A 22,445-nucleotide genomic window follows, 5' to 3' on the forward strand; every position below is an offset into this window, starting at 1 on the left:
TCATTTGTGGATTCTTCAGGTCCCTTTTTGGGCGCCAGAATAACACAGTCCATGGGAAGGCCAGCTTCCCTGAACTGTTCCAGGATTGTGAATAGAAGACCTCAGAGTAGTGAAGGAAAAAATTCTTTTCTATCTAGAGGCTAGACTTTTTCTTTTTTTCTTTTTTTTTTTTTTTTAAAGATTTATTTATCTATTATGTATACAGCATGTTTGCCTGCAGGCCAGAAAAGGGTGCCAGATCTCATTACAGGTGGTTGTGAGCCACCATGTGGTTGCTGGGAATTGAACTCAAGACCTCTGGAAGAGCAGTCAGTGCTCTTAACTGCTGAGCCATCTCTCCAGCCCCCTAGACTTTTTCTATCTGAGGGGTAAAATAAGGAAACACACACACTTTCTGCTGGTAACCGAAGAAGAAAAGAACAAGCACATGCTTTCCTGATGGCAACCTTCTCTTTTACTTCAACTTAAATAATCTCTCTTGACAATCTATCTTTACACAGCTACATTCTTTACATACATACATCTTTTCACATGGCTATACATCTTTTTTACATACATTTCTCTTCTACATCTCTTTTCTATACAGCTTCATTTTCCTTGCCTCCATGCAGTTACAAATCTCCACACAGCCACAGCTAAACATCTCATTTACATAGCTCTCACCATACACTTTACACAGCTCCTCCATGTAGCAGCAACCCTCTCACACAGCTCTCTTACTCACACACACTTATTCTACATTATTCACTCTTTACTCCTCACCCCTCACACTTCTCTCTCAGGACACGCACACACTTCACTCACATTCTGCAGCTGCTCTCACATGTCCACCACCTGCCATGTCTGGTCCACGACACTGGTATGCCAGGTGTGTACCACAGCAGGCTGTCTGTGGTGCTGGGATCCAAACTCAGCTCTAGCTCTCGTGGCAGGCTCTCCTGACTGAGCCGCCTGCCCAGCCCCTCCTCTCCTCATACCTAGAAAAGAAATCCTAAAAAATGTTCCTGGATGTGGCGCTCACTGCCAGAAATGTCATCTAGGGAAATATTTGGAAGTGCTAAGGCTGTTATTTCAGACTTTTTCAGAGAGAAGGTGCCCTCAACTTTCTATTGTTGGCCAGTCCAGGAAAGGAAGTCAGTACCAATGCTAAGTAGATGCCAGGTCAGGGATAAGACCAAGGCTCCTCCAAGGTCCCATCAGATCCACTGAGGGTTCCTCACCAGGTTCCAGGCTTGAAGAATGCCATATTTAACCAAAAAAGCAAACTGCTGGAGAGTTCCAGAACTCCCAAGGAGCAAACACCATTTACAAACTAGAGATATAAACATTTATTCCACAACTTTCCCATAATTTTCTAAGGAGACATGTACTGGGGACATTTGAAACACTGGGGCCGCTGGATGCTGAGTCTTCAAGGAAGCCAGGAGCAGATGCACCACATCGGCCAGCTCTGCTTCACTTAGGGCCGCCTCCTTTCTTGGGACCATTAGTCCTTATTTCATGCCAGATTTTCACTAGAGGCTCCCTGTTCTTCCAAATGAGTTCATGACCATAAGTGATGTACCATCTGGAGAAAGATAAATGGTCCAATGTTCAAATGGTGTGACAAGGAAACACAACCACCATCACAGCACTAAGTGACACCAGTTTTTCTTTCCTTTCTGTATTTGTTTTCACTAAAAAGAGTATTTGCTTCAGGCGAGTCGTTGTTTTGTCTGCATGAATTTCTGTGTACCGTGGATGTGCAGTGGCACTGGAGGCAAGAGGACACTGCATCCTCAGGAACTGGAGTTACATACAGCTGTGAGCTGCCATGTGGGTGCTGGGAACTCAGGTCCTCTGCAAGAACAGTCAGTGCTCTTAAGTTCTGAGCCAGGTGTTCAGCCACAAGTTGACACTTTAAATAAAATGCCAAGGCCACTCCACAAAACTGAGTAAGACAGGTAATTTGATATAAAGCTTTAACATTTATGATGTATAGAGGATAAAAGCAGGATGGGCTTCACTGGCTGTTTGGAACTATGTGGCAGCTTTACATGGTTACTTAAGCATTTTTCTTTACATTTTATTTGTCTTGGGGGAGGAGGCATGAATGCCACAGTGTATGTGTAGAGGTCTGAGGACATCATGCAGGTCCCAGGGATGGGACTAGGTTTGTGAGGCTTTGTGGAAATGCCTTTACCCACAGAACCACCTCTAAGGCCCTGCACTGTAACTTTTTTATTCAATGCAAGTTAGCCATCATGTTTCCTTGTTTGTTTACTTATTTATTTTTGAGACAAGTTCTCACAATGTAGCCCAAGTTGGCTGGATACTCAGGACAATTCTGCCTCCCAAAAGCTAGGAATAGAGGCATAAACAACCATATGTACAGTTGTTTTTCTCATTACAGACCAGAGGAGAACAAGTATACAAGAAAATAATTCGTTCAACATGCAAACAGCTTTGTGTGTCAACTAAGGTCTGATCAAAGGTACGCTGACCCTTTTTTTCTATGAATAAGAAGAAGAAATGTCAGGTGTGGGATTTGCTAACATGTACTATAATGGTATATACACCTCCTGCCATTTCTACTAGCTACACACAGTGGATGGCCTGTCAATCCAAATCCTGCCTAAGGCAATGAGCAGTGAAGGAGAAAGGTGTAACGCCTTAATTTGCTCACCCTCTGACTAGGAACCTGAGATCCTGGGCTCCAGCACTGCACACAACAGCATGAAGGACGTCTCCACGTGCTGAGTGATTCTGCCAACTGGCTTGGCATGCCGTAACCACCTGAGCACAGGCTGTGGGGTTCATTTAGGGCAGCTTCACCTCTCCTGGGAAAGGACATAACCTCCAGGAGACATGGACTGATGGGAGACTGGCAGTCTAGAAAAGTACCTACCCTCGAAATCCTGACTTACATACTCATTCCTCCAAGCAGACTTCAAATTCCAAGGGGTAGATTCCAAATTTCATTGACCTCATTTTTACTAGATATCTGATTTTATTATTTAAGGGAATGGGCAGGATGGCCATGCTCTTAATCCTGACAAAGGCACAGAGGCAAGAGGCCAGAGGTACAGTAGAGGCAGAGGCAGGTAAATCTCTGTGAGTTTGTTACCAGCCTGTCTACATATCAAGATCCAGGCCTTCCACGTTTACATAGGGAGACCTTGTTTCAAAAAGAATAAAGGAATAAAAGATTTAAGGGGTGGAGGGATTTAAGGGCTCAGAGGATAAAAGCACTTGGTGCTCTTTAAGAACCGGGTTCACGGCCGGGCGGTGGTGGCGCACACCTTTAATCCCAGCACTCGGGAGGCAGAGCCAGGCGGATCTCTGTGAGTTCGAGGCCACCCTGGGCTACCACGTGAGTTCCAGGAAAGGCGCAAAGCTACACAGAGAAACCCTGTCTCGAAAAAACAAAAACAAAACAAAACAAAACAAAACAAAACAAAACAAAAAAGAACCGGGTTCACCTCCCAGCATCAACATGGTGGTTCCCAACTATGTGAAACTCAAGTTCCAGGGGATCTGCTGCCCTCCTCTGTGGGCACCAGCCATGAATGTGGTACACAGACATACATGTTGGCAAAACATTGATACACATAAAAATAAATACACCTCTAACTGATTTACATTGGAACCAATACAACAACATAAAGTTTTAACATGTCAAAAATACCTGAATATGCATTTTTATTGTAAAGGGCTTGACTTATACCAGAATTTTAATTCCTTCTTATGAAAGCTAGACACAAGAGTACACATCTGTAATCCTAGCCCCCAGGAAGCTAAGAGGAGAACTGCCATAAGTTCAAGGTCAGCCAGGGTGGGCTGGATACTGAATAAGAGGTCAGACAGGAGCTACATAGTAACAAAATTCTCTGAAGCTAAACAAGATTCTCTCATGAATGCAGAAGAGAAAAAGGACTGCCCCTTCGAATGTAAACCCTTAGAAGTGAGTCACTTCCCAAGGACTCTCCACGAACCAAGGATCTTTCCAAATCTTTTGAGTCTTCTAACTTCATGCAGAACCGAACACTTCAGTCTGACAGGCAACGACTCCATTATACTCATGAATACAAATGAACCTGTGAGCTGGCTCAGCCCAAGTTAGGAAGACGACACTGTTTTGCTTCAGGGGTTGAGTTCAGAACCTGCACATTCATTTGGCTGTGTCACCACCGACCACACAGTGGTTAGTGTCCCCTCTCCTGATGCTGCAGGGAAACAAGCAAGTGCCCTGCAATTACTGCCTGGGAGACCTTAGCCAATTACCCATTCCTTCTTTTTTGGTAAAGGGGGATGTGGTGTGTGTTTGAAACAGGTCTCTCTATGAACCCCTCTTTGGCCTCAAACGCATAGAGATCTACCTCATCTGTCTCCTGAGGTCTGAGATTAAAAGTGCAATGCCACAACTGCCTCAAACTACCCATTCTTTATGCAGTTTTCTTGTCTGAAGAACAGAATGTCTCAGAGGGTTTTAAGAAGTCAAATTAACCCTTGGATCATAGAGTTCTGTGAGAATCAGCTGTCACACAGCCGGGCTCTGTAGCTCTGTTGTAATTCCATGGTACAGTGTGAGGGTGTGCACGCATGTGGGTATACACATGTGTGTGCATGGGTGTGTGTGTGTGTGTGTGTGTGTACATGTGGGGGGTGTGCATGTGTGTTTATGCACCTGTGTGGGTGCATGTACACATATGTGGGTATGTGTATTCAAGTGTGTGGGTGCATGCACGTGTGTGGCTATGTGCATGCATGTGTGTGGGTCAAAGGATAACTTGCAGGAGTCAGTTCTCGCCTTCCACCACATGTATGCTGGAGATTACATGTGGGTCATTAAGCTTGGCAGCAAGCACCCTTACTCACTGAGCCTTCTCGATAGCCCAAGTTTCTGAATCCTTTCTAACCACAAAAAAGATGAGTCCTGGACATGAATGAGATCCAGTACGTGTAAAGAGTTGAAATTAGAACAGTGAGGAGAAAGGATGCCTTTGCTTCTCAGATCCAGGACTGTAAAGTATATTTGACCAATTATTTTCAGAATAAAAGAAAGGTAATGTTTAGAACAATAAAAACCCGCCAGGGGAAGAGATGCTCTGAGAACACACGGAAAGTACAGATGAATTTAGAGTTCACAAAGCAGAGCTAATTTCCTAAGTCTCTGTGTCTCAGACTGTCTGTAATGTGCTGTGATCATTAGAGCTAGAACGCGCGTGTGCCATGCTTTAACCACCATGGACATCATAAACGGCACAGCAGCGCTCAGCTCCACCTAGGGCAGCACCGCTTCACTTAGACAGGCTCTATTCTGTCTAAATTCAGGCAAACCCAATTTCCTCAAGTTCAACAGTGCGTGTGAGCACACACTCAGTGTGCTCAGTGGCTGTGCTGCAAACAGAAGCTGAGGGTTTGGATTGACGTCTCCGCTCTACTCAAAGCCATCAGTTACTCCTGGGACTCAGTTTCCTTCATTAAACAGGAACCAAGGTAATGAGCTTGGTACTTACATGCAGCAGGCGTCGGGTACCATCGTCCCTGGAACACGGTCCACACCAGCCCCTACCTAGACATACGGTGCTCTCCCACACGCGCAGTGCAGGGAGAACAATGGCTGCACCAGCTCTGTACACCAGGAACACGGGAGGGGGCGGGGGGCAGCAAACAGCTCAGCACCTGATTATGCTCAAACTTACATTCCAAAGAGAGCTCCCCCAAGATGTGCTGCATGATCAAAAAATTTCCATCCCAGGATCATCCCAGCGGTATCCATGGCAATGATGGCTTTTAAGGCCTAGAAGCCAGGGAGAGAAAAGAGAAACGGTACAATTTTGATGCCCATTTCCAATTTAAGGGCAAGAGTTCAGTCACTGTTGAACACTGCTCCGGCCAGACTTCTTCCACAGGTACTTACATTGCCTGCTGTGAAGGTGAAGACCGGGAGGAAGATGATGGCGAGCCTCCCGTCTGGGATCTTGGTGCAGACTGCTGCAAGCACAGTCATGATTGCTCCTGACTGCAAGGTAATACACACGGCGGTGAGGACAGCAGACCGGGGGGCACGGGCTGCCCAGGCTCTGTGATGCCCAGGCTCTGTGATGCCCAGGCTCTGTGCAGGCCGATGCACTCCCCGTCTGGAGGGCTCAGATCTTACCACTTTCCACTGTGAATGTGCACAGTGTCAGGGGAAGGGATGTGCCAGGCTGTCACACAAGGCTGCAAATAATCCCAGGTAACAGACTGCACTACCACCATGGAGAACTTAACGGTATCACAATAAGCACATGAATGCGCTCCAAGGAGAGCATTACATACGCCACGCACCTAAGCGAGGCTGTCTAACAGCTCTCTAACTGGCTGGAATGAGCTATGGGCAATTTTTTCTTACAATTTAAATTTATAATGGCTGTGAGGTGTTTTTCTGGAATACACCAATTTATCAAACCTTTTAACGCTATCACAATCCTAATTCTTCTGAATGGTGGAACATCTCAAGAACACGATCACAATTCCTTGTTTATATTAACTCTCATGACACACATTCATTCAACTATCTGACTCCAACACAGTAGACATGCTATTACATACTAGAGACACAGAGGTGAACAGACAGGCCACACCTTCATGGACCTTACCCCGTGGTAGGAAAGACAACTAAGAAAAATGAGTAATTCTGAGATGGGAAGGGAGGTACTGTGTGCCATGGCAGCACATGGAAACCCAGGCTCAGGGCAATGAGGGGACACAGGAAGAGCGTCCTGCAGAGCAGCACAGCAGAACCAAGGCTGGACGTGAACTGCACAGCCTGGCAGAGGACTGCAAAGCATCCAAGTGTGAGGTGCAGAGGAGAAACAGGAGAAAACACAGCATGGCAACCTAGTCTTTTTCTAACAAAGGTCACAGCTGAGACAAAACTGTCTGTGAAAGGAATAATTTATTGAGAACAAATCTTAGTTATCTCCATGAGGGAAACTCTACAAAGTGCTTCCCGGTCATTCATCTCAAGTACTAGGTCAGGAAGATACATTGTGACAGACTTCAGGAATCTTCAGTGTAACATTCCAGCACACAAAAAGGACCGCACGGAAACCACCAACTCTGGCCAAGTGTGCTATGTCAGTGCTGATCCCAGTGTGGTAAGGGAGGTGTGCTTACAGAAGACACTAGCTATGAGGATATGCATGTTACCTTTGCATAAGAATACAGTGAAAACCAACTCCAGCTAAAACAACAGAGTCTACACCCAGTGGAACGCATGCCAGGGGAGGTTGATGGACATGGTATTTACACAGTCTAAAACGTCTTCTCACATCTTACACATTAATTTTAAAAGAAAGCTGTAGTATAGAAACTACACAACAGCTAAGACGTTCACCACAGAAAGGGACAAACAGACACCATGTCCCTGTGGTCCTAGTACCTGAGGACACCACTGATCTATCTATCTAACACTCCCACCCAGCCACACAAGCTGACTGAGTCTTGAGGAAAAAGACAAATCCACAACAGCCACCCTGTACTGTCTGAAAAATAAAGATGACCTGTGGAAAGGAGGCAGCTTTTAGAAGCCCAGAAAATCAGAACTAAATGCAACACGTGAGTTTCGGGGAAACATTACTGGAACAACTTCCATACCTGGATTTTATATGGATTATAAAGTTTAATGTAGCTATTTAAAAGCGGCGCTGTGGGATATGTAAAGATATTTGTGTTTCTAGGAAATATATGCTGAAGTATCTAGGAAGAAAGAGACACAATATAAGACAGCTGGTCTTGAGGATGGTAGCTCAACACATAGAAAGCATTTGACACCAAACCTGATGCCTGAATCTAGTCCCCAGAACCCAAAGCAGGAGAGAGCCAAGCCCAAAAGTCGTCCTTTGACCTGCATATGTACACCACAGCGCGTGTGTGCACACCACAGCACGTGTGTGCACTGGTGCACTGTGTCTGTCTGTGTCTCTCTTTTGTATATACACACAAGAAAAGACAGAAAACAAAAGAAACCTGCTCAAATGATTCTGAAAAAATAAGTGTAGTCAGAGAGGAAATGATATATGGCAAAGTGTTAAGAGCTAGTGGATCTGTGCTAAAATTCTAACATTGTTTTTAAGATTTATTTATTTATTTATGTTTATTTATTACGTATACAGTGTTCTGCCTGTGTGTTTGCCTGCAGGCCAGAAGAGGGCACCAGATCTCATTACAGATGGTTGTGAGCCACCACGTGGGTGCTGGGAATTGAACTCAGGACCTCTGGAAGAGCAGCCAGTGCTCTTAATCTCTGAGCCATCTCTCCAGCCCTGCACTAAGATTTAAAATGGTTTAAAATGAAACATAGAATTAAATAAATAAAGCAAATCATAGGGGTAAAATCTTTGTGATTCGGTCAGACAAAACTTTCCTCACTGCAACATCAAAAGTGAGCTCTAATGACATTAAAGTTGGTGCAAATTAAAAGCATACTCTTTGAAAGAAATTGTTCCAAGAAATGACAAATAAACAAATGTTTGCTGGTTAAAATTCTGATAAAAGCCAGGCAAGGTGGCACATGCCTACAATCCCAGCACTTGGGCAGTACAGGGAGTGGGATGAGGAGCTCAAGGTCAGCCTTAGCTACCTGAGTATGTTTCAAACAACAACCTAACAAAGCACCTGCTTCCAAAATATATCAAGAATATTTGACAAGTTCAATAAAGATGTTAATGAGCAAGGATAATTCAAAGATGATGCACAAGGAACAAACACGAGATCATCAACATCACTAGCTGTTGGGAAAAACAAAAGTCCCAACCAGGCCACAGCCGTGAGCGGGTGAAGCCGTGGAGACGGGGACTCTCACGTTCTGCTGGCAGGAAAGGACAGAACACTGCTGGTCGATGTGCTACAGTCTGTAGTTCTTAAACAGTAACATCTGTACCATATGATCTGGTCATTTGACACTAAGAATGAAAGCACATGTCCACACAAGGGGCTGTACACAAAATGTCCACAGCATCTGTTGGTTTGTTTTGTTGCTTGAGACAGGGTCTCAGCATGTAGCCCTTGCTGACCTGGAACTCTCTATGTAGACCAGGTTGGCCTGGAACCCACAGAGATCCATGTCCTCTGCAACCTGAGTGCTGGTCTTAAAGGCATGTGCCACCATGTCTGGCCCAGTGACTGTATCTAGGTAGTGTCTGCCCAGTGAACACTCTAACATAGTAGCAGACTTAAATGTGTAATGAGAATTATCTAATCCTAGAGGGGGCTCTCATTATTCTCACATACTCTTCCCAATATGTACTATATTCCAGCAAGTACATGCAAACGACCAATATTTGAAACCTACAGAGACAGGCCACGTACGGCAGCGCCCACCTTTAATCCCAGCACTCAGGAGACAGAGGCAGGCGGATCTCTTGAGTTCCAGGCCAGCCAGGGACATACAGTCAGACCATCTCAAAAAGACAAACAAAACAAAAAAAGAAGGAAAGAACTGGTCCACCAAGCTGTACTCTGTCCTCCACACACAAGTCCCAAAGCACCCACGCAGCACACACAACCAACAAGTATAAGGTAGAAAATCTGCAGTCTGAAAACTTCAGTTTTACAAATGTGTGCATTCTAAGTTTGACAAAGATGTGTCAAAGGAATTGTTTCCATGTCAATTTACTTGTTTTTACTGTTACACTGAGTCTGTAAGACGTAAGGCAAACGCAGGCTGAGAGTATATGGAAGCTGTATTCATTTGCAACTTTCTTATAAACATAATCACTCCTCAGTGAAATTTAAAATTAGATCAGAAAACATTTATATTAGATATACTTTAAAAAAGAAAGAAAAAGAAATACTTACTGCACCAAGTGAAGGTCCATATCTTCCTGTGGCAACTTTACACACATAACTGACAAAATTGGAAATAACACCTATGAAATAAGGCACATGTCAACAGTTTCAGTACAAAAGGTGCTGTTTTTCCCTTCAGATGTACTGGTGACTGAGCCAGGGCCCTCTGCACACCAGGCCAGCCCTCTAGCACGGCCCTCTGCACACCAGGCCAGCCCTCTAGCACGGCCCTCTGCACACCAGGCCAGCCCTCTAGCACGGCCCTCTGCACACCAGGCCAGCCCTCTAGCACGGCCCTCTGCACACCAGGCCAGCCCTCTACCACGGCCCTCTGCACACCAGGCCAGCCCTCTACCACGGCCCTCTGCACACCAGGCCAGCCCTCTAGCACGGCCCTCCGCTCCCAGCCCTTCGTGTCTGTATTGTCGTCTCCACTCCACAGTTTTAGTGACTGGTTCGCCTCTCTTCTTTAGATGGTATACTGCTTTGTAGTCCAGGGTGGCCTCAAACCTGCTATCCTCCTGTCTCAGCCTCCTGAGTGTTGGGCTTACATGCTATGCTCAGCAATAGTGTAAGGTTTCTATCTGGATCAATCTAAGGTCGTCATATGAACCTCACCCTACTATCACTTCAGCTAATTTATAGGGCAATGTCCTGAATGCGGTGTCCTTTCCAAGACCCCATACACAACTTACTGAGTGACATATGGTGTCCACTTTACCTCTCAGTTCTCATTTTCCCACTACAACAAACGAGACAGATGGCTAAGATAGCTGGGAGGTCTGGAGACCATCATCTAGAAGATGGCTGATCTGAACTACAAAACCAGGGCCCAGGGAGATAAAAATGTGATGTTTAAGCAGTACTCTCTTCCTGAATGTCTGCTCGCTAATTTAAACCAAGCATCCCCAAGTAATAATTGGGAACTATCAGATGAGAAGCAGGGAAGGAACAATTCCATTTGTCTGTGATGCCCTTCTCTACACACAACTTGATAAACAAATCCATCCTGAGTATCTGCTGTGTCCAGAATATCACTATAATCATTCCTCTGTCCCTTCTGCAGAGAAGTGAGGCTTATAATCCAACGTTCTCAGAGTGAGCATTACCTGCAGACAGGTACACTGCCACAAACTGCTCTTGACCCAGAATGTTCACGATACTGGATGAGAAGCTCCACAAAACATACATGTTTGCTGCCATGTGGAATAGGGAGAAATGACTGAACGTTGACAGCAACATTGGAGAACAAAGAACCTCTGCAAGAGAACAAAGAATCTGGTAACATGCAAGCTAGGGCACTAAGGTTTTCACTTTAAGCTTGTCTCATTATTGTTATTAAGCCAAACCTAAGAATCCAAAACAATCGGTTAAAAGTTTAAATAAGACTGTTTAACAGAGCATTTTTAAAAAGATTTATTTATTTATTATGTATGCAGTGTTCTGTCTGCATGTATGCCTGCAGGCCACAATAGGGAGCCAGATCTTATTATAGATGGTTATGAGCCACCACGTGGTTGCTGGGAATTGAACTCAGGACCTCTGGAAGGGCAGCCAGTGCTCTTAATCTGAGCCATCTCTCCAGCCCTTAACAGAGCATTTTCAAAGGATAAAAACTACCTTAACAAATGTTTCTCCTTAGTAAGCAGCCAGTGAACATTCAAAGCAATTTGTCTTTATCACTAAAGTATGAGAAAATTATTTCAATTACAAACACAAAATTACATATAATATTTTCCTCAAAGAATAAGCCTGCAGTGATTTTAGATCTTAATTTAAAATTTTTATTTTTATTTTGTTTTTTTAATTTAACTGTATGGGTACTTTGCTTGCCTGCCTGTATATCTGTGTGTCTGGTGCCCAAGGTGGCCACAAGAGGGCAATGAATACCCTGGAATTGAGGTTACAGGCAGCTAGGAGACATCATGTGGGTGCTGGGAATCAAACCTGCGTCCTCTGGGAAAGCAGCCAGTGCTCTCGACTGCTGGGCCATCTCTCCAGCCCCAGATCGAATTTCTTTTTTTTGGACACTTTTTTCTTCTCACTATGTAGCCCTGGATTTCCCAGAACTCTCTATGTAGACCAGGCTGGCCTCAAACTCAGAGATCCCCTTGCCTCTGCTTTCTGAGTGCTGAGATTAAGGGTTGTTCCATCATGCCTGGTCCAGATCTTAAAAAAGAAAAGCACCTACTATGTGTAAAGTACCTTTCAGGCCTCTGGGGATTACAGCAAAGGGGAGACAAAGTTCTTGTCCTCAAGGAGCTTACGGGCTTTACCTCTGTATTTGTGTATAATTACTGACAAATAACTCATTCTTGTAACATTCTGATGAATATAAAGCCTATTTTCCATATTACTTCTATCTCAACATAAATTCACACAAGTTAGACTTACTTGATGCTGGGTTGGATGTAAAATATCTGATCATGGTTCGATGCAGCGATGGCACCCTCCATAGGCAGAATACTAGAGCATTTGCAGCTATGATGCCTACAACACAGAATTGAAGGACATTAAAATAAGAGCCGAGAAAGTCCGATCCCGTCCACCTGATGTTCCCCTGCCACAGGTGCATGAGTGGACTGTGTATTTGGTAAGGGATGGTAGACTGAGGAACACAAACCATGCCAATGCCTTCAAAGTGTCAAAAGGGTAAATCAGAGGTTTTGTGGAAAGCTGCAAATGCTCTAAGAACTGGCTACCTTTTTTAAAGGTCTTATTTACGGTAGGCTGACACACACAACTTTCGGGGTCGCTCTTGCCTTCCTTGCCGCCCCAGGATTGCTATCGCTTCTGCGGTGGTGTTGGGAATCCGGGCTGGCTGACCAGCCAGCTTCAGGAGCTTACCTGTCTCCAGCCCCACCTTGTGGAGTGCAGACACACCCAGCCTCTCACACATTTTCCCTGGTCCTGAGGACCGACTCAGGTTGTCAGGTTCAGGGGGGCTAACTGGGAGGTTAGCGTCCCCCATTTTCTCAGACAAGGTTTCTCTGTGTAGCCCTGATTGATCTGGAACTCACTCTGTAGACCAGGCTGGCCTCCACTCACAGAGATCCTCCTGCCTCTGCCTCCTGAGTGCTGGGATTACAGGTGCGCCCCACCACACCCAGCTGAGGCTATCATCTTTACACAGTCATTTCCCCAGCCCAGGAACTTTCTTCACCCAGATCAATATTGTTCTCCTTCAGAACAGTTTACTCTGCTCAATAAATAATCAGATTCGTAATTATTGTTTGATAATGGCCAACCCAGAAACAGAGGCAGGAGAATCACAAACTACTGGGGGACAAACACAAAATAGGGAGGCAATGCCCACCCCAAGGGACCACTTCCTCTAGCCATGCCCCACCTCTGAAAGGTTCCCTAACCTCCCTATAGCACAACCGCCTGCTTGGGACCAAACACATGAACCCATGAATGACATTTCACACTCAAACCACACCTAGTGAAAGCCTAACAGGAGCCCCTGAAAGCTGGAGAGGAGAAGTACTCTTCTTGGGGTTGTGGTGCAGAATATTTGTGTACACTGTAAAGATGTGTCTCTGCCTAAGGTGCTTTCTGATTGGTTTAACAAAGAGCTGAATGGCCAGTGGCTAGGCAGGAAAGGATAGGCAGGATTTCCAGGGAGAGAGAGGAAGAGGGGGAGGAACCTAGGTGGGTGCATTTCATCAGAGACTCTGAAGAAGTTGGACATAAGGCACAAACCAGAGGTAACTGAGTCATGTGGTAGAATATAATTAATAGAGACAGGTTAATTTAAGTTATAAGAACTACTTGGATAAAAGCATAAGCTAAGGCCAAGTTTCCATAATTAATATTAAGTCTCCATGTTGTTTGTTATTGGGGAACTGGAGGTCCCACAAAAGAAAGTCTGATGACATTTTAAAAAGCTTGTTACAATTAGCATACAATGTGGGGCACGTAAATCCATACAGGGCCTGAAAAAGCTGAGGAAAAAAAAAAATAGTGAGCAGGCTCAGTGCTTGTGGCTTACAGAGACTCTTTTAAGAGACTCTGATACCGAGCATCTGAATGGGGTTTATGAGTAGCTGACAGTCGCCACTTGGTGGAAGGAGACTAGGCAGAAACGCCTACCACAGCATGGACCCAGAAACTTCCCAGCCCTGGGGCAGATGGACTAGCTCCAGGCCAGGGCTCACAGACATGAGGCTCCATGATTCACAGACTCAAAGTAGGCAGAGGCAGACCATCCGCCTGGCATTTTAAGGTTCGGCTCACACGGTCAGAACATTGTACTAGTGTGCAGCTGCAGGTGCTTAAAAAGTTAGGTGCAGATTGAGAAAACCTCTGAACAGACATAGTATGCTTATAAATGTACTTAGATGCTAAAGAAAAAAAATGAGTATAAACAGTCATAAAAAAAAGTTTAAAAATAATAAACTCTTTAAAGAGAGAGTAAAGTAATATAAAAGGAAAAAGCCACAACATGATGGAAAATACATAGGGTGTCTGGATCCTGTCTGGTGCTTTGTTGACTTTAAATTTTTGAAATGCTGATAAACAAAAAAACTATAGTTGCTGAGAAACACTGGATTATGGAAACTGCTCAAAATGCTATTTTGAGAATTGTAGATGAATTTCTAAACAGTCTTATTAAATAAGAAACACAGAGCCAAATAAAGGGGTAATAGCTGAAGAGATCAGAGAAATAGCAAATAGCCACCGACTAACCTTAGCTTACCACATCACTGTAGCTTCCCAAGAGAGATTCTTCCTGTCTAACCTATGCCTTTATTGCCTTCCTGTTCTGCCTTCTCATTGGCTCTAAGCCCAGCCACACCACTTCCTTGTCACTGCTTGTCTATACAGACCTCCAGGTCTCTATGGTTGGTACTGGGATTAAAGGCATGTGTCACCAGCTTGACTGTGTCCTTGACCACACAGAGACTGCCTGCCATGTGATCAGATTAAGAGAGTGCAACCACCACCTGACTTCTGTTTATGGCTCACTATGACCTCTGATCTCCAGGCAAACTTTATTAACACACAAGTAAAATATGTCATTTCAGCACAAATAAAATATCACCAGAGAATGTCTTAACTTCAGAATGGAAGTCAGAAAATACATTGCATTGGGGGAAAAGGTTTGCTTTGTTTCAACAGGAAACAAAAAGCTATGGATTTCGTCAAAATTAAGACCAGATTTGATCAGGAGACCTTCTGAAAATCTTGGCTACAGACATGAAAAATAAAACAAGAAAAACTACAAAACAGGTGATATATAAGCTGATGCCTTGACATGGGAACAGCTCTGAGACTGGATGAGACATGATCAATCTTGCTGACTACAGAGTCCTCATGACTTTTATTGCAAGCCATCCTTTTATATGACATGGATAGAGGTTTGGTTATACAGTCCAAAGAAACTTATAAAGTTAACAGATGCCTTTTCCCTGTTCAAACATAAAACAAACAAATAAACAAAAATCATCGTTAGCTGACTTGTGCACACTGCACATTCCATACTTATGTTACTACAGATATATCTGTTAGCTTTAAAAGTTTGTGGGTTTAGCCGGGCGGTGGTGGCGCACGCCTTTAATCCCAGCACTCGGGAGGCAGAGCCAGGCGGATCTCTGTGAGTTCGAGGCCAGCCTGGACTACCAAGTGAGTCCCAGAAAAGGCGCAAAGCTACACAGAGAAACCCTGTCTCGAAAAACCAAAAAAAAAAAAAAAAAGTTTGTGGGTTTAAAGAACAAAAGGACCAGACACCAATGAAGACAAGTAGCCCAGGTGATCCAGCCTCAAAATGCCTCTGTTGCAGTTTCTTCAAAATTCTACAACCAGACCAGGTGGTGGTGGCACACGCTATTAATCCCAGCACTCGGGAGGCAAAGCCAGGCGGATCTCTGTGAGTTCAAGGACAGGCACCAAAACTACACAGAGAAACCATGTCTCGAAAAACAAAAAAAACAAAACAACAACAAAAAAATCTACAACCAGAACAACTTCAAAGCTCCTAGCTGAGATGGTCTAGCCTCACAGACTATTCAGCTAGGACTTCAGATAAGCTCTACACCTTCCCATTATAGAGACTAAACAAAAAAAATAATAATACAGCTAGCTCTCCCAGGACTTGACCATTATCCCCATTTTCTCAGGGTTCTCTGGAGATGCCATCACCCCCCGACAACAGGAAGCAGTCTAGAAAACATGACACCCACATTCCCAACAGGTGGGGAAGGTAGTTTGGATTATGGGTGTTTATCATAGTTTAGGGGGGTTGGTTTCAAGTTATTGTTGGTCATGGTCAGGAAAAAAGCTGAACAAAGGAGATTAGATGCAGGGATCTCTTTCTGAAGGAAAAAGGGGGTTTAGTATAAAATGGTGAATTATTAAATCTACTTTTGAACTAAAAAACCACCACTTGTCTCAAATATTTTACACTGGTATTGATACAAATTTAAGGTTATTTTTGTTATACTGTAATTGTTTCTATTCTTGTTTAAGGCACTGTACCCATGCAGCTCATTTAAAAATGTAAAGTTTTAGTTCTTGAAAGCTATTTAGAATAATAAAGAAAGACAAGTTAGTAGTTAGTCATCTATAGCAATCAAACTTTTAGTCATGTTAGGTATGTTTTCTGGGTGAAACAGTGCAGAGGGCTGTGGGAGTATACAGCAGGTGACAACTAGTATTTAACAGGTCGACCCACTGGATGAATAACTCCCTGATGGGGAGCACCACTTGGCGAAGCCATGGGGTTACTGACTGTAAATGACTGGCTGCTTCTGTCAGTAATTTTTCTCATGGGCCAAACTCAGTCTCACTATATGGACCAGCCTGACCTTGAATTCAGAGATCTGCCTGTAAAGGTGTAGACCTCCATGCCCAGCTGAAAAAAGTTTTAACATTTGAGCCTGGGCCTTTTCTTACACTAAATGGGAGAAAACCTGATCGTGCCCAGACCCACAGCATGGCAAGCACCTGTGAACTGCAATGAGGAGCCGAAGGAGGGCGGATGAGACGGCTCTGTGCTGTGAAAGCTGACAGCCTGAGTTCCCGCCCTGGTCACACACAGTTCAGTGACTCCTGACAGGTGTCCTCTGACCTCCACAAACGCACTCACATACACACAAACAGATGTCATTTCGAAGAAGAAAAAAATACTGCAGGTCTTTTAATTGTCATTGCTTTTTGAAAACAAGCAAACAAAACACATAAATCTCAGTGGAAACAGATGTCTTTCTATAGAGCTTCTTTGAATTAACTATTTATTAAGACCATACTGCTGAAATCAGTTCTACAACCCTGGCTATGGCAACTTGAAGTCTTCCTCCACTGGTTGTTCGACAGACCAGCTGCTGCTGCTGTGTACACAGTCCATGCTCCTCTCACTGCTGGCCTCAGGATGCTGACATTTACCTTCAAGGTAGCTGGTGTTATTTCTCAGAAAATGTCGATGAATTCAGAAAAACAAAAGTGCTTTCTAAAGAAAGCATGTCAATCACAAGCTTCAAGAATACATCAGGTTCCAATAAAGTGAGGAAAAATTAACTTTCATATAGAAGAAACAGTCTAAATTAAGAAATATAAACACCCTTCTATCTACCAAGAAATTAAGGGAAACAGAGTACCAATAAATATAACCCTGTTTGAGAGTAATTAGTATCAGGCTACTCTCCAGAAATCATGTTTACTATGTATGTAACTGTACAGAACTTACAAATCCATTTCCTTGAGTTTTTCAAGTCCATAAACTATTAGCTTTGAAAAATTAAGTGTGTCTTTCCATAGAAATGTAGAGAAGAAGCAAGTGTGTGGTGGTGTACACCTATAATCCCAGTCCTCAGGAGGCAGAGGCAGGCAGATCTCTGGGTTCCAGGCCAGCCTGGTCTGCAGATTCTGTCTCTCACCCCTCCACTCGGGGGAGAAAAGCAGCACAAAATAAATCACCATGGTGGCATGGACGACATGACCACACACTCACGTTATAGGGAGCCTTCTGAACATGGTTTAGTAGGCAGGGAGATGGACTGGGGTTAAAACTCACCTCTATTTTACTAGTAGTTTGACTTCAAAAAGGTCTTTTCATACATTTTATACATGAACAAAATTCTCAAACAATTAAAAGGTAGAGAAAAGTTCTTTCTCTAGAAGCCAGCCTCCATCTACAAAATAGAAACAACTTCCTTGCAGCCAGCTTGGAAAGTACAGAGACCCCTGTGACCTGAGCAATGTCTCCCTTGGCTTGTTTTCTATATTCCAAGCTGGCCTCAAACTTGTTACGCACCCTTACACTTCTGATCCTCCTGCCTCTACCTCCCAAGTGCTAGGATTACAAGCATGTACCACTTTTCTGGGTCTGTGCAGTGCTGTGGCTGAACCCAGGGCCTTGCTAGGCAAGCACTCTACCAACTATGCTATATCCCAGCATTTCTTCATCTTCCTTAATGGGGGAAATAACAATTACCCATGAACTATTTACAAGCAGTATTGTTTATTTGGTCAATATCATGTTATATACAAACTAGGAAAGTGATCCAGAACATCTTGAAAACATTTATGCCAGACTTTTTTTGTTGGTATTGGCAAGACCTTTTGGTAATACCTTGCTATATAACACAGACTGGCCTTGAACTCTTTGTCCTTCTATTACAGACATGGGCTGTCATGCCCAGCTCCACATTATTTTATACTATTACATAGGTGTGTAGGTACAGAGACTTCCTGTCTCCTAATCCACCAGTGAGCACGGTATGAAAGCCATTGCCTGTGACATACTGTACCTTTTGTTCTGATTTCTCTTCCCTTGAATGGCTAAAACGTGTAAGCTAACACAAACCTGTCACAGTCCGCTGGCCATCACTTAGGCTATTCCACCACTTGTTAATCTAAAACAGAAGGAAAATGCACATAACTCTAGGTGAAACACTTCGACTAAGGGGAAAGGTGGGTGCTTTCTCTCAGGACTGAAACTATTTAATAAAAAGAATTCTCTACCAAACAAAACATTTTTCTCATATTACATCATCTTCAGAATTCTTTAAAGTAATTGTGGATGTGACCAAAAAAACCTATCAACCCAAATTTATCGACTGCCATGATGCCTTTGGTCACAACCCTGTTTCACAATTTTAATTTAGAGGACCGGAAACTTCTTTAACAGTATTAATTTCATGTCTCCTAAGTATCATGATCCTTTATAATTTTTAGAGAAACAGTTTACTGTCCTTGATAAGTAACTAATTTCATCCAATTTCAGTATCTCCCTTGTTGTTCCCACACAATTTTCATTTTAACATTCCTCCTACCGAAAAAGTCTTTTAACAATTCCCTAATTATAGGTATAAATATAAATAAGTAATTACAGGGAAAAAAGAGCTAAATACTGAAAAAGACCTGAAATGAGAACATACTATTAAACATAAAACTGAGAATTTAATGATAGAATGTGTTGCAAGGCATGAGACTACAAAAAATGAGTTGGGGGTCAAATCAAGCTTCTCCTGTCTGCCATCTTAAGACAGCAGCTGCTTCTGTGCTGTGCTCAGGAGGAAAAGGCTCGTCTGCACTGGCGTCTCTTGTCCTCTCGAAATCCCCTACTCAGACTCTCCACAGAACCACTGCTCAGACAGTTTTCTCTGAACAGAACGAGATAATAAAGGTGAGCTAGCAGTGCTGTCATGAGGCCGACCAAGAGAGTGAAGAACAGGGTCACACTGTAAGATGGAGGAGGTAAGGTCCTATTAAAACTGTTACCTAAGACTTGGCTGTGCTGGCAAAAGGCTTTAATGCTAGCATGTGGGAAGCAGAGGCAGGCAGATCTCTGAGAATTTCAGGTCAGCCTGGCCTACATAGTGAGTTTCAGGACAGCCTGAACTACACAATGACACTCTATCTAAAACAAAACAAACTTTATACTAAAAAAAAAAAAAAAATTCTAACTAAGGGAGCTGGAGAAACACTTACTTCAAAATTATGAGGACTGAAGTTCATTTTCCCAGCACTTTTATAAAAAGTTCCAAGAGATCCAATACCCACTGCTGGCCTCTGCCACTTCCCACAACAGACAGACAGACAGACAGACAGACAGACAGACAGACAGACACACACACACACACACACACACACACACACACACACACGAGCTCTTGAGCATACACTCACATACTCTCTTCATGTGTGCTTTTATACACACACAAGACATATATCTTAAAACAAAACAAAAAAAACCTAAGAAAAAAGTTACAACAGATACTAGGCATGGTATCATGGGCCTGAAGTCCTAGTTTTTCAAGAGGTTGAGGAAAAGAAATGCTTGAGCCCAGGAGTTGGTGGTAAGCCTGAGCAACAGGGCAAAACCATGTCAAAACAGAAAGAAGGGGCTGGAGGACTGCTCAGTGCTTAAGAGCATCAGCTGCTCTTAAAAAGGACCTGGGTTTGATTCCCAGCACCCACTTGGTGGCTCACAACCACCTGTAACTCGGGTTCCAGGGGATCCAGTGTCTTCTTCTGAGTTCTGTGGTTACCAGACATGCACATGGTGCACACACATACAGGCAGGCAAGGCATTCATACACATAAATCTTCAGAAAATGAAATTCGAACTATATTTTTCACTAAAATTGCCACTTTTTTTTTGAAAGAGTCATTCTCATGTTGAGGCCTGACTGCCCTGACACTCAGAGATCCCCTGCCTCTGCCACCGCACCTGGGGCCACGTTTTTAGGGACCAAATATGCTGATGGCTTCTTTCCAATAATCTAGTAAGGGAAGGGAAAGGATACGAAAAATGAAACTGGCCACGTGCTGGGAACTACTGTTTGTACAATAACAGGCTTCTTTATGCTATTCTCTCTACTTCTCAATCTGAAATGTTTCCATGATTAAAATGTTTAAGTAAAAACTATTCTAGGGCTATGATGTGCCTGGCATGCACAGTCCTGGGCTCCATCCCAGCACACAGAAAACACTGTGCTAGTTCACACCTATCAGCCCAGCTCTTGGGAAGTGGAGGCAGGAGGATTAGAAATTCAAGGTCATCTTTGTGCACATAACAAAGTCAAGGCCAGCCTAAGCTCATATTTGAGATCTTGTCTCAAAAACAATTCTAATTATGAATCTGAACCAGACTTTCACACGGAAAGAAACTCAAGACTAAAAAGGAATGACACATTAGGATGTATGTGATCCCATCTCTGTAACTAACTGTGAGTCCCCAGAGCTGCATGGACAGTGGTGTGAACCATTTTCTAAGAATCTGCTTTCTAACTAAGAGCTTGCTCTGTCGTTGAGGCTTTCCTCAAATTCCCCAACTCAGAAATTTTCAGGTACCAGGGACAAAGGCCCGTGCTACTATGCCAGGCTAGGACTTCCTCTTCCATATTGTACTCATAATTGTTTCAATTTTCTTTAATGAACATAGATTTTAAATACCATAACCTGATAAGATAAAAAGAGAGATTATTGAATCTACTTTTAAAAAGGAACTACTTGTTTTAAATAGGATACGTAACGAAAATTTTTTGTCTAAATCTGTCAAATGGTAATGGACTAGACATTGTTAATGCAATTCTTGACTGTATATATTGTATATACTTATTGGATATAGTTTTTCTTGTATTAGTTATAAGCTTTTTTAAATCTAGACAAAAAAAGGGAAATGTGGTGATATTGTGTCCGCCAATATACTGTGCACCTTAATAAACTTGTCTGGGGTCAGAGAACAGAACAGCTGCTAGATAGACATAGAGGCCAGACAGTGGTGGCACACACACCTTTAATCCTAGCATTTCGGGGTTGGGGATTTAGCTCAGTGGTTCGGTCCTCAGCCCTGGGGGGGAAAAAAATCCTAGCATTTCGAAGGCAGAGATCTGTCTGGATCTCTGTGAGTTCAAAGCCACACTGGAAACAGCCAGGCATGGTGACACACGCCTTTAACCCCAGGAAGTGATGGCAGGAAGCAGAAAGGTATATAAGGCATGAGGACCAGGAACTAGAGCCTGGTTAAGCTTTTAGGCTTCTGAGCAGCAGTTCAGCTGAGACCCATTTGGATGAGGACACAGAGGCTTCCAGTTTGAGGAAACAGGATCAGCAGAGGAATTGGCGAGGCAAGGTTAGCTATGGCTTGTTCTGCTTCTCTGATCTTTCAGCATTCACCCCAATACCTGGCTCTGGGTTTGCTTTTATTAATAAGACCTTTTAAGATCTGCGTTACAATAACCTACTATTTGCTTAGCTATTATTAAATGAATGCTATTTTTGGATTAAGGCTTTATATACACATCCCATATCGTTTCCCACATTTCAAAGCATCACAGAGCTGGCCAGCAGTTGAGCACACTTGCTAGACCTGAGCTCAGTTCTAAGAACTCCTGTCAGGTGCAGCTCCAGCCCCAGAGGATCCACTGCCTCCTCCAGCCTCCGTGGGCACCTGCAAGTATGTGGCATGCACATACACAAATAAAAATAAACCCTATGGCTCAGCAGTTAGGAGCACTGCTCTTTCAGGACCACTGTTCAATTCCCAGCACCCATATGGTGGGTCACAACCATGTGCAACTCCAGTTCCATGGGAATCCAGAACCATCCTTTTTCTGGCCTCTGAGGGCGCTGAACGCACATGCTGCACAGAAACACATGCAGCCCAAACCACAAGACACAGA

General features: G+C 43.6%; 1 protein-coding gene across 2 annotated transcripts in view; it reads right to left on the reverse strand.

Moving 5' to 3' along the window:
- Window positions 1–1,304: 1,304 nt before the first annotated feature.
- Parl (presenilin associated rhomboid like) overlaps window positions 1,305–22,445 on the reverse strand; it is a 29,403-nt gene continuing 8,262 nt past the window's right edge. Inside the window, exons 4-10 of one of the 2 annotated variants that reach the window (XM_059277075.1) lie at window positions 18,623–18,671; window positions 12,211–12,306; window positions 10,926–11,075; window positions 9,826–9,896; window positions 5,903–6,004; window positions 5,685–5,782; window positions 1,305–1,567 (exon numbers count right to left, since the gene is read on the reverse strand). In XM_059277075.1, coding sequence (XP_059133058.1) covers window positions 1,456–1,567; window positions 5,685–5,782; window positions 5,903–6,004; window positions 9,826–9,896; window positions 10,926–11,075; window positions 12,211–12,306; window positions 18,623–18,671 — 678 coding nt within the window. In that variant the 3' untranslated portion in view covers window positions 1,305–1,455. Of the gene's footprint in view, window positions 1,568–5,684; window positions 5,783–5,902; window positions 6,005–9,825; window positions 9,897–10,925; window positions 11,076–12,210; window positions 12,307–18,566; window positions 18,672–22,445 lie in introns of those variants that run through there. The other variant, XM_059277076.1, reaches the window with a different exon arrangement.

This window comes from Peromyscus eremicus, chromosome 12 (genome assembly GCF_949786415.1).
Source record: "Peromyscus eremicus chromosome 12, PerEre_H2_v1, whole genome shotgun sequence".
NCBI classification, from domain to species: domain Eukaryota; kingdom Metazoa; phylum Chordata; class Mammalia; order Rodentia; family Cricetidae; genus Peromyscus; species Peromyscus eremicus.